The following is a 16,008-nucleotide window of genomic DNA, read 5'->3' on the forward strand; positions in this document are numbered from 1 at the left end:
TAAGATTCCCCGTTCAACCCTTGATTTGTGAATTCCTAAGACAAACCAGAATATGCCCAACTTAGCTTTCCACCAATTCTTACCGTATAATAATGGGCATAGCCGAACTAAACCGCCGAGCCGGTCTTAACCTCGGTCTAGCTGAAATACTCCACCAATACTCCATTGGCTCCAAAGATGACGGCTGGGTCTACTACCTTAGGATAAGCCGCCGCAGAGAAAAAATAATAAAAGATACGCCGGATAAGGATTTAAACGATGATGACTTTTTCTAGGTGTCTGGCAATTTTGAAGACCAGCAAGCCCAGATCCCTGGCCGAAGTATAAACTGGAATAAAGGAGAACCTGGTATAATTACTTCGGTTTTTGGCATGCTTTGCTTTATTTCGGTTACCTGCTCTTGAATCGAGCTAACAGTTTGTCTTGTTTATGCAGATTCAGCCCATCTTCAATCTTTGTATAGTTACCCCAACTTGAACACGCTTCATGCCGCACTACGTTTTTCAGAAAGAAGTTGGGCCAAACTTCTTAATTTTGAGCCGATATACCGTTACAACGGTCACCGAAAAGCCAGAGTAACAGATTTTCTGCTAGAGGACGCCCCAGAACCGGACCCAACTTTACCCCAAATTATCCTGGTCCCTCTCACAGCCGAACAAGAAATGGCCAAGAAAATAGAGTCAGGGCCCTCTTGACCGAAACCAACAGACCCGAAGTTACGCCACCAAGCCAAACTCAAGAGACCGTGGTGGCCTTTCCTTCTCAACAGCCTTCTTCATCACGTCGAATTAAACGCGCCCGGACTACCCAGACCGAACAACGGTTAGTTGATGAAGACGAAACCACCCTCCCACCGAGCCACCCACCGAGTCCGCAACCAGAGCCATCTGACCGAGCTACCTCCAAGTGGGCACCGAAGCTCACTTATCAGAACCGAGATATTAAGGAAACTGATTCGGTGATTACTGAGAAGGATCACATACTGGCCTTCAACCTTGCCAAAAGTGTGTGCCTTCCAAAGGATATGGAGCACCACAATCAGCTAAACACCGAGCTGAAGGCCATCCGGTCTTCAACAAAATCCATGATCCTGGTAGGTAGCACTCTCTTTTGCTTTTGTACCTTTCTAATTCCTCCTACTTTCAGCTCGGCTAAAGAGGAAAGTTTCTATTCTATTGCAGGCCATTCAAAAGAACCACTTTGCACACAAGCGGGTGTTGGAGCTCAGGAGAACATCAAGGGAGGCCATGGCAGAGGCCGAAGCCAAAACCGCCGAGCTCAAACAAGAACAAGTGAGGACAGCCGAGCTGGAGGCCGAGGTGACTCGTCTGACCGGCCTAGTTGCTTCAGCTGATGCTGACAGACAGAGAGCCCTAACCGAGATGAAAGACAAGTATTTGCGGGAACTGGTGAAACTTGAGGGTGTTAAGGACGCCGAAATAAACGTTTTGAAGAAGAAAGTTGAAGATGCAGAGGTGAAGGGCTTCAAGGAAGGCGAAGCTGCATACATCCAGCAGTGTGAAGCTGCGAAGGACTTGTTCTTCAAGTACGGCTGGAGGGGTGCCGTGGAGCAGCTCGGTTGCGGTCCTGACACCGAGGTCTTCAATGCTCCTCAGTATTTTATTCCGGCCTCACTGGCGGAGTATGCAGCCGATCTTCAGAAGCAATTCCCTAAAGCGTCTGACGACGACGATGAAGACAATGAGCCAACTGACACTCCGGTTGACAATGTTCCAGCTAACCAATCAGTTCGGGCGGAGCCTGTGGTAGAAGATCTGACCATTGAGCAACCAGCTGAAACCGAGCTCTAGTCCGAGACCGAGCTCCCAACTCAGATTGTAATTCCATCTGAAACCGGACTCCGGGTTGATGCCGAGGTGGATGCCGAAATAGATGACCTTTTTAGCTGATTTTGTATTTTTTCTTTTTCTTCTTTTTGCTTCGACTTGTAACCGGGCTGGGAGCCCTTCCCTTGTAATTGCTCTGAACTTTGATCAATGAAAATCATCTTCTTTTGTGCTAACTGTTATTCCGGTTTGATCTGTATGCTTGTGCCTGTAATGACTTTTTAATGATTTCTATTGCTCCAACTGTAATCTTGGTTTATTTTCTTGTTTGAGCATGCTTTCTAACTATAACTTGAAGCATACTATTTTTCGGCCGAGATACTTTATTTCGGTCTTACCTGTGCCAACTGACTAACCTTACTAGCCAACCGCTCTTTAGCCGATATGCGTACTTCGGCTGAAGAGTAACAAGAGTGGTTTAATCTAGTCAACCATTCTTCAGCCTATACCCTTATTTCAGCTGAAGAGTAATAAGAGTTGGTTTAATCCAGCCAACCACTCTTTAGCCAATGCCCTTACTTCGGCTAAAGGGTATCAAGAGTTGGTCCAATCCAGCCAACCACTTTTTAGCCGATGTCCTTACGTCGGCTAAAGAGTACTAAGAGTTGGTTTAATCCAGCCAACCACTCTTTTAGCCGATGTCCTTACGTCAGCTAAAGAGTACTAAGAGTTGGTTTAATCCAGCCAACCACTCTTCAGCTATACCCTTACTTCGGCTGAGGAGCAACAAGAGTTGGTTTAATCCAGCCAACCACTATTCAGTCATACCCTTACTTCGGCTGAAGAGTAATAAGAGTTGGTTTAATCCAGCCAACCTTTAAGTTAGTTTTTCCAGCCAACTTAGAATGGAATGTTTAGTTATTCCGACCAAACGTCCTGCAGCCTAGATCCTTATCATGAGCTTAGGAGGAGTGTTGATTTAATCCAACCAACCTCTAAGTTAGTTTTTCCAGCCAACATAGAATAGAATGTTTGGTTATTTCGACCAAACGTCCTGCAGCCTGGATCCTTATCCTGGGCTTAGGAGGGGTGTTGGTTTAATCCAGCCAACCTCTAAGTTAGTTTTTCCAGCCAACTTAGAATAAAATTTTTGGTTATTCTGACCAAACGTCCTGCAGCCTGGATCCTTATCCTGGACTTAGGAGGGGTGTTGGTTTAATCTTGCCAACCTCTAAGTTAGTTTTTCCAGCCAACTTAGAATAAAATTTTTGGTTATTCCGACCAAACGTCCTGCAGCCTGGATCCTTATCCTGGGCTTAGGAGGGGTGTTGATTTTTCCAACCAACTTATAGATTGATTTTTCCAGCCAACCTTACTTTTGATGTCCCTAACTCATGAATACAATCTCATACAAAAAACAACTATGCTGGAAAGAATTGACTTTGTTTTATTGAGAGAAAGGAAAATTACACATACTCGTAAAAAAAGCTAAAAATAAAATAGTTTGAGATTGGCAGTGTTCCATGGCCTTGGAATGGCTTTGCCGTCCTCATCTTCTAGGTGGTATGCCCCTTTGCCAACTAATCCGACCACTTTGTAAGGTCCTTCCCAATTAGGCCTTAACTTGCCATCTCCTAGTATCAAGGTGTTTCCCATCACTTTGCGCAGTACCCAATCTCCGATCTTGAATTATCTTGGATTCACTGTTTTGTTGTATTTCCTAGATAACTCTTGTTGATATGAGGCAATGTGGACTAGTGCTTTTTCTCTTCTTTCTTCGGCGAGGTCGAGCTCCAATGCTATGGCTTCTCCATTCAGGTCTGGATCAAAATTTTCGCTTTGAATTGTGGGGAGGCCAACTTCCAGTGGGATTACTGCTTCCATGCCGTAGGCTAAGGAGAATGGTGTTTCTCCTTTTGATCGTCGAGGTGTGGTGCAGTAAGCCCATAAAACATGAGGAAGTTCCTCCGCCCATTTGCCTTTTGCTTTCTCTAACCTTTTCTTCAGTCCATCCAAGACAACCTTGTTTGATGCTTCGGCTTGGCTATTTGCTTGAGGATATGCTGGTGTAGAATTGAAAAACTCTATCTTGTATTCTTCGCAAAAGCTTCTAAAGATTTTGCCATCAAACTGGGTGCCGTTGTCTGATATGAGGGCTTTGGGTATGCCGAATTGAGTAATGATATTTTGCCAGACGAACTTCTTCACATCTTTTTCCTTGATTGATGTCAATGCTTCTGCTTCCACCCACTTTGTGAAGTAGTCTGTTGCTGCGAGAAAAAACTTCCTGTTTCTGGGCGCTATTGAAAGTGGTCCTACTATGTCCAAGCCCCACATTGCAAAGGGCCATGGGCTAGTCAATGGTAGGAGCTCTCTGGCCGGCTGATGTATTTGATGTACGAACTTCTGACATTTCTCGCACTTCTTCACATACTTCTCGGAGTCTGCTTGCATGTATGGCCACCAGTATCCTTGTGAAATGGCTCTGTAAGCTAATGATCTTCCTCCTTGGTGGCTTCCGCACACCCCCTCATGTATTTCGAACAAGAATGCTTCTACTTTGCTGGGGTGGACACACTTTAGATAAGGTCCTGAGAATGACTTTTTGTACAATACCATAGACGGGAAGAGCCAAAATTGCTGCGACTTTGCTCTAATTTTGTTGGCTTCTTTCTTTTCTTCCGGTAAGAAGCTGTTTTTTAGGAACAGTATGATGGGATCCATCCATGAGGGGCCTAGCTCGGCGTAACATACCTCTTCTGCTTCGGGGTCTTCAATGCTTGGTCTTGGTAAGTAGTCGATGAGCAACGGATGAGGGATGGAAGTATCTGCCATTGAGGCAAAGCCTGCTAGTTCGTCTGCTCTGCTGTTTTCCTCCATGCTAATCTGTTCTACCCTCACTACTTCAAATTTCTTGATCTCTATTCTGACCAATTCTTGGTACTTGGTCATCCTATCATCCTTTGCTTCATAGTCGCCAGAAATTTGGTTTACCACCAGCTGTGAGTCGCTGTAGACCATTAGTTCGGTGGCCTTCATGTAGAATGCTGTTTTGAGTCCTACAAGAAGTGCTTCATACTCCACTTCGTTGTTTGATGCTGGGAAGCCAAGATTGATTGCTTGCTCCACAACCAGGCCATCTGGTGAGATGAGGACTATGCCAAGTCCTGCACCATGCCGGTTGGATGCTCCATCCACAAAGAGCTTCCACATCTCTCCAACAAACAACTTCCAGCAAGTGGAGGGGTCAGATGATGTCGTGGGGTCAAGAATGTTGCTGGTGTTTTCTTCAAAGTCCATGCTTGTTATCTGCCCCTCGCTATCTGATTGTACCAAGTCTTTATTTGTTGGTGAGTCTTGGTTTGGTGTAGCTTGGTTTGCTTCTTCCTTGCTGTCTTTAGTCTGGTCTTCCTTGGAATCTGACTAAGTACCTTCTGCTATGGGTCGCACTATTCCGGCGTCAACTTCCATCCCTAGTTCGGTTGTGTCAGTTAGGTCGACTGGGCAGATATGATGACTTCCAGGAGTAAACTCTGCGATGAAGTTTGCCAAAGATTGGGCCTTTACGGCGGTTCTGGGTTGGAACTTGATGTCGAATTGTCCCAATTCTACTGCCCACTTCAAGATTCGCCCAGAAAAGTTCGCCCTCTCAAATAAAGCTTTTAGTGGGAAAGCTGTGAGGACAACTATAGTGTGGGCGTGAAAGTAGTGTGCCAATTTCCTGGAGGCCATCATTAAGGCCAATGCTAATTTTTCCAGTGGCAAGTACCTTGTTTCGGCTCCCAGCAATGTCTTGCTGACATAAAAGATGGGCAAATGTTGGATTCCTTCTGCACGAACCAACACTGCGCTAATTGCGTGCTGAGAGACTGCCAGGTACAAGAAAAGTTCTTCTCCAGGTACTGGGGTAACAAGTAGTGGTGGGGAAGACATATATTCCTTCAAGCTTTCCAGAGCTCGGTCGCATTCTTCGTCCCACTCGAACTTGACTTTTAATGCTTGAAAAAATGGTCGTAGTCTGTCTGACGACCGGCTGATGAATCGGTTGAGTGCAGCCGCCATGCCGGTGAGATGCTGTACTTCTTTCACCGAGTTAGGCCTCTCCAGATCCTGGATTGCTTTGATCTGGGAGGGGTCTGCCTCTATACCCCGGTTACCAGGAAACCCAGGAATTTGCTAGATCCCACTCCGAATGCACGCTTGGACGCATTGAGGCACAACTTGTGCCTCTGTAGGATCTCAAATATCTCGCCTAGGTCCTTGAGATGGTCATTCTCATCCTTGCTCTTGACCACCATGTCGTCGATGTAAGCTTCCATTGTTCTGCCTAACAACGGTTTAAACATCTTGGTAACCATCCGTTGGAATGTCGCCCCTGCATTCTTTAGGCCAAAGGGCATGACCTTGTAACAGTATAGTCCTCTTGGAGTTGTAAAGGATGTGACCTCCTGGTCTGGTTCATGCATGGCGATTTGATGGTAGCCTCTGTATACATTCAGAAAGCTAAGTCGGTTGTGCCCCGCCGTTAGGTCGACCAGTTGATCTATTCGTGGTAGAGGAAAGCTGTCTTTCAGACATGCCTTGTTGACTGTTTTGTAGTCGACACAGACACGCCACTTGCTATTCTTCTTTGGCACCACGACTGTGTTGGAGATCCATCTTGGGTAGTGCACCTCTCTGATTGCTCCTGCATCCAGCAGGTTTCCTACTTCTTCTGCCACTATCTCGGCATGGTAGAGTGCCGATCTACAGGTGCGTTGAATGATTGGTCTAGCGGATGGGTGGACATTGAGTTGGTGACAAATGTAGTTGGGATCAATGCCTTTCATGTCATATGGTGTCCAGGCAAACACTTCGATATTAGAGGTTAAAAATTCCAAGACCTCTAATCTCTCAGTGCTGGACAACGATGAACCGAGCAAAAAGAACTTATCCGGGTTCTTTTCATCTATTCTCACCTCTACCAAGTCCTCCACCGCTTTCTGATCAGCTGCTTTTCCGACATCTGTGAATAGCTCATTGCTCTCAGGTTCTTCCACCGAATGAATGTATCCTTTGGCAGCGTTGCTGCCATTCACCGTGACGAAGTATTGCTTCGACATGATCTGATCTCCATAGACTTCTTCAATTACCCCGGTATCGTTGGGAAACCGCATTACTGGGTGGTAGGATGACGCCACCGATCGCATGGCATGCAGCCATGTTCTGCCCAAGATGATGTTGTAAGTGGAGGGGAACTTCAATACCCAGAACTCCACTTGTTTCGTCACGGTTCCTGCTATGACTGGAAGAATTATTTTGCCGACGGGCCATTCTAGCATGGAGTTGAATCCAATTAGGGGAGATACGGCAGGCGCCAAGTCTTTGTCTTGCAGCTTCAATTGTTTAAATGTTTCGTAGTACATGATTTCACATGAACTACCCTGGTCAATCAGAATCCGCTTGACGTCAAAATCCTTGACTCGAAGAGTGACGACCAGGGCATCATTGTGAAGGCAATATATTCGTTCCAAGTCTTTATCCAAAAAAGACATGACGTTTGTGGCCTCTGTCTTCCCCTTCTTGATGGCAGGTTGGGCACTTAGCACCTCTCTTAAGTGTTCAGCCTTTTTGATTGATCCCCTGAGCTCGCATACACGCTCAGGTTCAAAGACTCCATGTATCACATTGATAATGCCTTGAGGTGGGGCGTCGACTGGCATCCCGTTGGGGTTATTATGGTCTTGGGGGGCTGGTTGCGTCCCTCCTTCAATGTATTTATCCAAGTGTCCTGCTGCCACCAACTCCTCCAGGTGCTGTCTTAATGGCGTGCAATTCTCAGTGTGGTGTCCCTTTTCTTTATGGAAGGTGCACCGTGATCTTTCGTCATAGTCCTTCTGAGCTTCCCCAAGCTTAGCTGGCCATCTGACGAAAGGCTCATCCCGTATTTCACTTAGAATTCGGTAGATCGGTTTCTTAAAGACCGTGATTATGGCAGTGCGGACTCTTAACCATCTTTTATTCTAGTCTTCTCCTTTGTCTCGTCTGCCACGTCCGTTTCTGTTCAGACGATCTACCGCGTTGACCTTAGCTGAGGTCTTTTTCTCTGGCACTGCGGTGGTGCCAGATTTTGTTTTGGCACAGGCACTATCCTCTTCCACCCTGATGTGCTGATGCACTCTTTCCATCAAGGCTTCCATGGTGAGGGGTGGTGTCATGGTGATCGAGTCCCTTAGTCTATTCTCGACTGGAAGGCCTCTTTTGTACTGTGCAATGGCGAGATTGGTGGGGCAGTCCCCAATCTGGTTCAATGTCTCCCAGTAGCAACTATTGTAGGACCTTAGCGTCTCTTTTTCACCCATGTCGCTGGAGAGTAGTTGGTCAATCTCCATCGGGGTTTTGGTGTTCGTTCTGAATCTTGTGACGAACGCCTCTGCCAATTGTGCCCAGTGCTGCCTTCTGGAAGTTTTTCGAACCAAGTCAAGCCTAGGTCGCCAAGGCTTGATGGGAAGAGGATGCACATTAAAGCCTCGTTTCGTCGATATACCGCCATAACCTGGCGGAAGTGGCTTAGGTGAATGTAGGGGTCCGTCTTCCCCTCGTACGTGGTGAATTTGGGCTGAATGAAGCCTGAAGGTAGGGGCGCGTTTTCGATTGCCGGAACGAACAGCGAGGTCTGCAGCCTCGCTAATGCTTTGTCCGTCGGTTCGTAGGCAGGGCGTGATAATGGCATTCCAACCTCGACGCTTCCATGCGATCGAGGAGCCAATCGTTGAAGGGCAGAAACTCTGCGAGGGTCGCGCGCCCTAGTATCTTCCTTCAAACGTGCCCTTTCTTCCAGCATGATCCGCAAATCGGATGATTTGGGCAACTCTGTTTGCCTGGATGATGTTTGGTGCGAGTGTGAGGGTCGGTAGGTACTTCCCTCTGTGTAAGACCTCAATGATCTCGTTCTCTTAGACCTGGAGTAACGAGTTCTGGAGGTTCTAGACTGAGTATCGCCTGTCCTGAGGCTTCTGCTCTCTGCTTGTGATGGTGTGGAATGCCTTCCATGGTCTTCTGAACGGCGATGGGGTGTCTTGTTTTTGCGCCCCTCTCCTGTTGCCACTCCTTTTCCCTTTATCTGGCGCTTCAAGGCCTCCATGTCTGCCGACATCTTCCTTATTAATTCGTCTTGCTCCTTCACGCGGTCCTCCAGAACTTGAGGATCAATCCTCCGCCTTTGCCTGTCAGGACTTTGTGAATGAGAGTGACGGGGGCTGTGAGTCCACCTCCCCCAAGTATCTCTCCTGGAGTTATGTCGTTGGGGCTCTAAGTCTGCCATGGGAGGGATAGAAGGTAGTCCTTCGCGCCTTGCACCCCCATCTGGTGTTTGCCCGTCGATGGCGGACTGTGGTATATCTTCATTGTGCGCCATTATTCTTAAAGAGGTAAAACTTGATCAAGAGGTTTTGTCCTGTTTGTATTTCCCACAGACGGCGCCAATTGTACGGGAAAGAAATAAACCTTCTCGTATAATCCTGTTGATCAAGTTTGCGCTCCTCCGTACGACGTCACTTTACCCCTTGAAAAGACAAGCGTGAGCTAGCCGGTGGGTGTGTGCCGGAAACCCTCCGATGCCTAAGTCAGAAAAACAGACAAGTAGACAAGAAGCTCTGTGAATTCGAGAATCAAAGTTGTGTTACCTCTCCATAGGTGATGTTTGTGAGTTTTTATAGGTTTCGTGTGGTGCAATCCTAGTAGGACTTCTACTCCTCCATGCAGAGTCCTCCTAGGATTCATACTCCTGAAAGATAATGCTTATCCTTCAACACGCCCCTCACTGCTTAAACCAAGTGAGATGGTTTTACCATTGTTGGATTCCACTATGACCGAGGTAAGCATGGCTTATGCCAAGCCGCAGACTAGACCGAGCTAACTCTAGTTCGACTCTTTCATTCATTGCTCTTACCCAGGTTTCTCCTAGTGCCAACCATGGTGTGATCAGACCGAGCTATCAAACAGCAAGGTTCTGGCCGAGACAACCTCGATAAGCCGAGACTGGACTAACTTTGAGTACGGCAACTGGGCTATGTTCAAAGCTTCCTTTAGACCGGAGTAACCTCAAGATTCTTTCAGACCGGAGTAACTTTATACCCCTCTTGGACCGGAGTAACTTTACACCTCTCTTGGGCCGGAGTAACTTCATGGCCTTTTTACTCAGTCCTTCGCAACGTGGCCCATAATGGCTTATTACTCAGCTCGGCCCAGTTTATAAGTATAAATTACCCTCTCAATAAGTAACTTAAGTGTGTGAATTACAGTGTGTGAATTACTTATATTTTGGTCATTATTTGGAAGGTAAAATTCATTTTAACCTCATGTACTTTATTTCATGTGCGATTTATCTCATTGAAATTTGAAAATGAGCATACAACCCACTTATGTCTGCCACGTGTTTCACAATTGCTGTTAAGTTAAACGGAATGTTTAACGGTGCACTTCAATCCATAAATCACGTGAGGATCATGTGGTCTTTTCCAAACATTAGGGGGATAAACTGCATATGGCCCAAATCACATGGAATAAAGTAAAATTTGTCCAAAAATAAATTATAAATCTGTTTGGTGCAATTTTTCATAATCTATAATTAAAAAATATAAAAAGTTTAATCTATTTTGTCAAATAAGTTATTACAATATTTTTTTATTGTGTAAATATCCAAAATACTCTCAAAAGTTATAATTAAAGTAAAAGAGATGAGACTCTATTGTTTATATGTACTTAATGGTTTCAAATAAGTTAAAAAGTTACAAATCATAGATTAAAAAGAGGGAGAATATCAAAAAAATTAATAATAATAAAAGATAATAAAATAATTTGAAATTCATGAAAGGAAAAGTGGCTCATGCACTAATTTGTGCAAAAAAAATATTATACTTCAATGCACACTACAACAAAAATATATTTTAGTGATATCATATTAGCAAAAAGAATAAATTGAAGTATAATATTTTTCTAGTAAATAGCAAAAAAATATTATACTTCAATGCACACTACATAAATTTTTGCTAGTAAATAGTTTATTTTACATAAATTATGTCCAATAAAATAATTATGTTTATACATATACTTTTATATTAATATGGATGTATGTACTATATAAATAATATATGTTGCATATATAATCATGTGGTGCTATAGAGGTGTAGTGGGAAGAGTGTGGTGTATGAGGTTTATGGTGCTGGAGGTTGGCGGTTTAAGGCTCCGCAAGAGCGGATCAAATTGTTCTACAATAAATTATCGTCACGAATGGCACTCGATAGCGTCACGAATAGTGCCTACCATGACATTAAAGTGTCACTGAAAGATTTTGGTCTTGATGGTGAAATGACACTTATAAGTGTCACTAATTCTTTTTTTAATGGCGCTTGATAGTGCCACAAATAATATCTACCATGACATCAAAATGTCATTGAAAGTTTTTAGCCATGAGGGTGTAGTGGTACTTGTAAGTATCTACAGTGGCACTAGTATCTACCGTGGCACGGATACAAATGACACTTGTTCAAAATGTCACAAAACTAAAAAATGTCATTAAACCAATAATTTTATGACACTTTCAAATGTCACTAAACTAAGAAAATGTTACGGTGGCATTTGAAATTATTTTACTATTTTCTCACTTTTTTCATATTTCCCCTTAAAAAAATATCACTTTTTTTTTGCCACATAAACTGAAAAGTCAAACTACGTATTAATCTAAAATTACAACTAAACACCATTAATTAAATAAAAAATTTAATTAAATTATTAGTGTTATGAATGTTAAATTCTTATTTCCTCAGATGAATATTACATTTTGAAAAATAACATACAAGTCTATTTTCTAAACCTAACGATATGCAAATAATATGATTAGTTGATAATTAGAGTATGTTGTATTTGATATTCTAATTGATTAAAGTATGTTTAATTTTTAGGTTAGAATAATAAAGAAAAATTGATGAAAAATCCATCCAAAATGAAGTATAAGTAATTAAATTTAAGGTAAAATTTTATTTGGTGATAAGGACATGGGAAAAAAAGTCACTAAATGGTGGTGATCGACGGCCAGTGGTGGTGGTGAGATAAAAAAAATGTGTGGTATTCAGCGTATAGGTTTTTGAATGAGTGACATGTGTCACATTTCAATAGATAGATGGATAGATAGATATGTTGATTTCAATAAATAAATTGATTTCAACAAATAGATAGATAGGTTGATTTTAACAAATAGTTATCCTTTTTGATAAATTGTATCCTTTTTATCCAAAAATATTAAAACTGGAGGGATTATTTGGAATAATCTAAATAAGTTTACTTTTAAATTTATACAAAAAGATGTGTAAAAAAATAAAAATGTGATGTGATCTAAATAAATGCACTTTTCTAAATAAGTGCACTTACGGGCTATTTGACATGTTTGATATAAGTACACTTATTTAGATGAGTACACTTATTTGGATCATATCATGTTTTTACTTTTCTACATATCTTTTTATAAAACATTAAAAATATATTTATTTAGATTATACCGAATACCATTTAATTTACGCCAAATAATACTCTTTTTTTTTTTTTTATCGAGTAAAACATCCAAAGCTACATTGAATTAGAAGATAGGCACCTAACAAGACCCATAGGTGGTTGGGCAACCCAATCAGTGGGCAGAGAATTGTGTAAACAAGCAGAAGCAACCCAATGGGCTGCTCTATTTCCCATTCTAGCACACCACAGAAAATTCAACTGCCGACTCGTGGCCATTGATCGAACATCACTAAGCAAAGCAAGAAGCTCCCACGGAGGAACCCCTTCAGATACACAGAAGTGAATCACAGATTTACAGTCACTCTCAATGTCTACTGCAGCAAGGTTGAGAGCACCTGCCATAAGACATGCATGCCAAACTGCCAACAATTCTCCTTGAGCAACAGACCTCACTCGGACCTTGCAGACCATGCTATCCACCAAGATGCCCAAGTGATCCCGTAGAAGGACTGCTACTACACCAGTTCCTTGTCTCAAATCAAAGGGCGCGTCGCAATTGAATTTCCACTTTCGTCGAGGAGGAGGAACCCATGCAGACCCTGTGATGTTCACACCCGTTACTGCCAGAACAGGGGTAGTGGTCGCAGTACAGGTAGCCAAGAATTCAGCTTCATCGTGCTTGGCCTTCCGGATAACTCCCGCTGGATCAACCAGGTAGTGGTTGACACAAATGATCATTGCGGCCCTTCCAAATAGTCCAAGCCACCAAAATCATGGAACAAATCACAGATTTCCCCCAACTAGAAGTCCCCAAAGATGTAAAGCAATTCCCAAACCAATCTCGAACCGAAAGGCTGCCAAGATCGTCACATCGAAGGCCAAGATTACACCCAAACCAAACTCTTTTAGAGCAATCACAGTCAAATAAATGGTGTTCAATAGATTCAGGGGCTGTCAAACACACGGGACAGCAAGCTGTGTTGGCACACCGTTTAGAAAAAAGATTCTGACAAGTAGCCAGTGCATTATGATATATTCTCCAGATGAAGAGCTTGAGCTTAGGAGGTAAATTCAAATTCCACACAACCTCCATTCTTTCTCCGACCAGCACATAGAAAAGGATGACAGATTGGAACCTAATTGTGCTTGGTTCACTGCTTCATGATATCCCGATTTAACCGTATAGCATCCTTTTGAGTCATGGTGCCAAATAAGAGTATCATCCTTATCCGCAACTGAAATTGGAATAGACAGAATAGCATCACAATCTGCTCTAGACACTAAGCTTCGAAGCTTCCTTTCGTCCCACTGCTTGCGCGAAGGGTTGATGACCTCATTGACCTTTTGTACCGAAACCCCACCATGCCTCACTACTTGGACACGAAATCCTGGATTAGATGGTATCCACTGGTCTTCCCAGAAATTAATGGACTTACCATTCAGAACTTGCCACCGTAAACCTCCTAAAAGAATGTCCATTCCTCGAAGTAAACTGAGCCAAGCCCATGAAGGTCGCGCCCCTCGCGCGACATGACAAAAATCTGAGTGGGGGTAGTAAATCCCTTTTATAATTTTTGCAAATAAGGAATTTGGGAATTTAATTAATCGCCAACCCTGCCGAGCGAGGAGAGCTCTATTGAAAGCCCGAAAATCTCAAAAACGCAAACCACCTTTTCTTTTGGGCAAGAACAATTTATTCCAACTGGTCCAATGTATACTTCTCCCCTCCAGATCCCTTTTTCACCAGAAATTCCTAATATAAGAGCTCAATTTATCACACAGCTTGTTGGGAAACACGAAACAGGCCATAGCATAAGTAGGCATTGACTGAGCAACTGACTTAATGAGGACTTCCCGACCTGCTTGGGAAAGCAACTTCGCCTTCCATCCTTGCAATTTGGACCGCACTTTCTCACATAAGAAATTATAAGCTTCAGCCTTAGAGCGACTGCAACACGACGGTAGGCCCAAGTATCTTGCATTAGTGTGCATCTGCGGAATACCAAGCAAGCCACTTACCTCCATCCGTCGAGATATAGGAACATTACTTGAGAACTGCACTCCCGATTTATCAAAGTTAACTGATTGCCCCAAAGCACGTCCATAGATGTGTAGCAATCTGTTGATTTCAAGACATTCCACCCTGTTGGCCTTGACAAAAAAGACCGCATCATCCGCAAAGAAAAAGTGTGACAATGATGGACAACCCCGGCGAATTCGCAGCCCAATCAATTTTCCATTGTGAATACTTCGATCAATCAATTTCGAAAGCATATCCAAGACGAGGATAAATAGATATGGGGAGAGAGGGTCCCCTTGACGGAGACCCCGATAAGGTTTAAAACTAATCCGTTTGGCCCCATTAACGAGAACTGAAAATGAGACTGTGGTGACGCACTCCATCACCCATTGAATCCATTGGGAATGAAAACCCATCTTGACCAACAAGGCCTTGAGAAAATTCCAATCCACACGATCATAAGCTTTGTTGAAATCTACTTTAATCGCTACATCCTCCACCTTCCCTTTTCGAAGTTTCATTGCATGGAAAGCCTCATGAGCCACAATGATATTGTCTTGGATCAACCTTCCCCCCACAAAAGCTGACTGATTTTGCGAGACCATTGAACTTAGAATCCCCTTCAATTGGTTGGCAAGAATTTTGGTTATCACTTTCATGATAAAATTGCACAAGCTTATTGGTCTGAATTGCGCTAATGTTTCTGGAGCTAGCACTTTGGGAATGAGTGCCAAGTTTGTGTGATTGAGCTCCTTCAACAAAAAGCCCCCCCGAAAGAAACTCTTTACCGTAGAACACAAAGAGGGCCCTACAATATCCCAGTGGTGCTGATAAAAATACCCTGGGTAACCATCCGGTCCAGGAGCTTTCGAAGCTCCGAGTTGAAAGGCTGCTGTTTTAACCTCCATATCTAAAACATCTTGAATTACCATCGAGTTCATTTCATCATATATAACTCTGCGAACCACATCTAGAGCTTCAGTCATCTCACCTCTATCACTGTCAAAAAAAAGAGTCGAGAAATAAGTAAATATATGAGAATTAATTTCCGACTCCGAATGCAAGAGGCTGCCATCATCAGATTTCAATTGCAAGAGTTGGTTCCGTTGGCGATGTTGAGTGACTGTAGCATGAAAAGAAGCAGAATTACGATCACCAAAATTGAGCCAGCGCACCCAAGAACGCTGATGAAGGTATATCTCCTCCCTCCTCATAACCGATTCCAACTCATGAGATAAGTGCTTGTGATGCGCTTCATTTGTCATTGTGTATGGCCGACTTTGTAAGTAGGCCATCTGACCTCGGAGATTTTCAATGTGCCTTCTCCCATTACCGAACTCCTTGGCACTCCAAGCCCATAAGCTGCGTTGTCTTCTTTTTAACTTTTGCACAAGTTTGAACATCTGAGAGCCCGCTTGATCCTTATCCCATTCCGATTGAATTGTAGCTTCACATACTGGGCTGGTGGTCCACAAAGTTTCAAAATGAAATCTTCTAGGCACCCAAGCAAGAGGGACACAACAATTAAGGACCAATGGACAATGGTCCGAGCCGAAACAAATATCATGGAAAACTTGGGCATTGGGGTATATGTCTCTCCAATCAACTGTAGCCAAGGCCCGGTCTAATCTCTCACGAACATTATCCTCACCCTCCTGGTTATTAGACCAAGTAAAAGCATTCCCTTTAAAGCCCAAATCTACCAGGTTACAA

General features: G+C 43.5%; 1 protein-coding gene across 1 annotated transcript; it reads right to left on the reverse strand.

Annotated features, from left to right (window-relative positions):
• Nucleotides 1–13,346: 13,346 nt before the first annotated feature.
• LOC145795709 (uncharacterized) lies at nt 13,347–13,754 on the reverse strand. The gene has a single exon (XM_082880579.1). It carries the CDS (start codon nt 13,752–13,754, stop codon nt 13,347–13,349), a length of 408 nt encoding a protein of 135 aa, XP_082736705.1.
• Between the last annotated feature and the right edge of the window lie 2,254 nt (nt 13,755–16,008).

Source organism: Camellia sinensis, chromosome 7 (genome assembly GCF_055761805.1).
Source record: "Camellia sinensis isolate YWXY chromosome 7, ASM5576180v1, whole genome shotgun sequence".
NCBI classification, from domain to species: domain Eukaryota; kingdom Viridiplantae; phylum Streptophyta; class Magnoliopsida; order Ericales; family Theaceae; genus Camellia; species Camellia sinensis.

Coding starts and splice junctions, on each gene's coding strand:
- LOC145795709 (XM_082880579.1), bottom strand. CDS start 13,754: ATGGACATTCTTTTAGGAGGTTTACGGTGGCAAGTTCTGAATGGTAAG.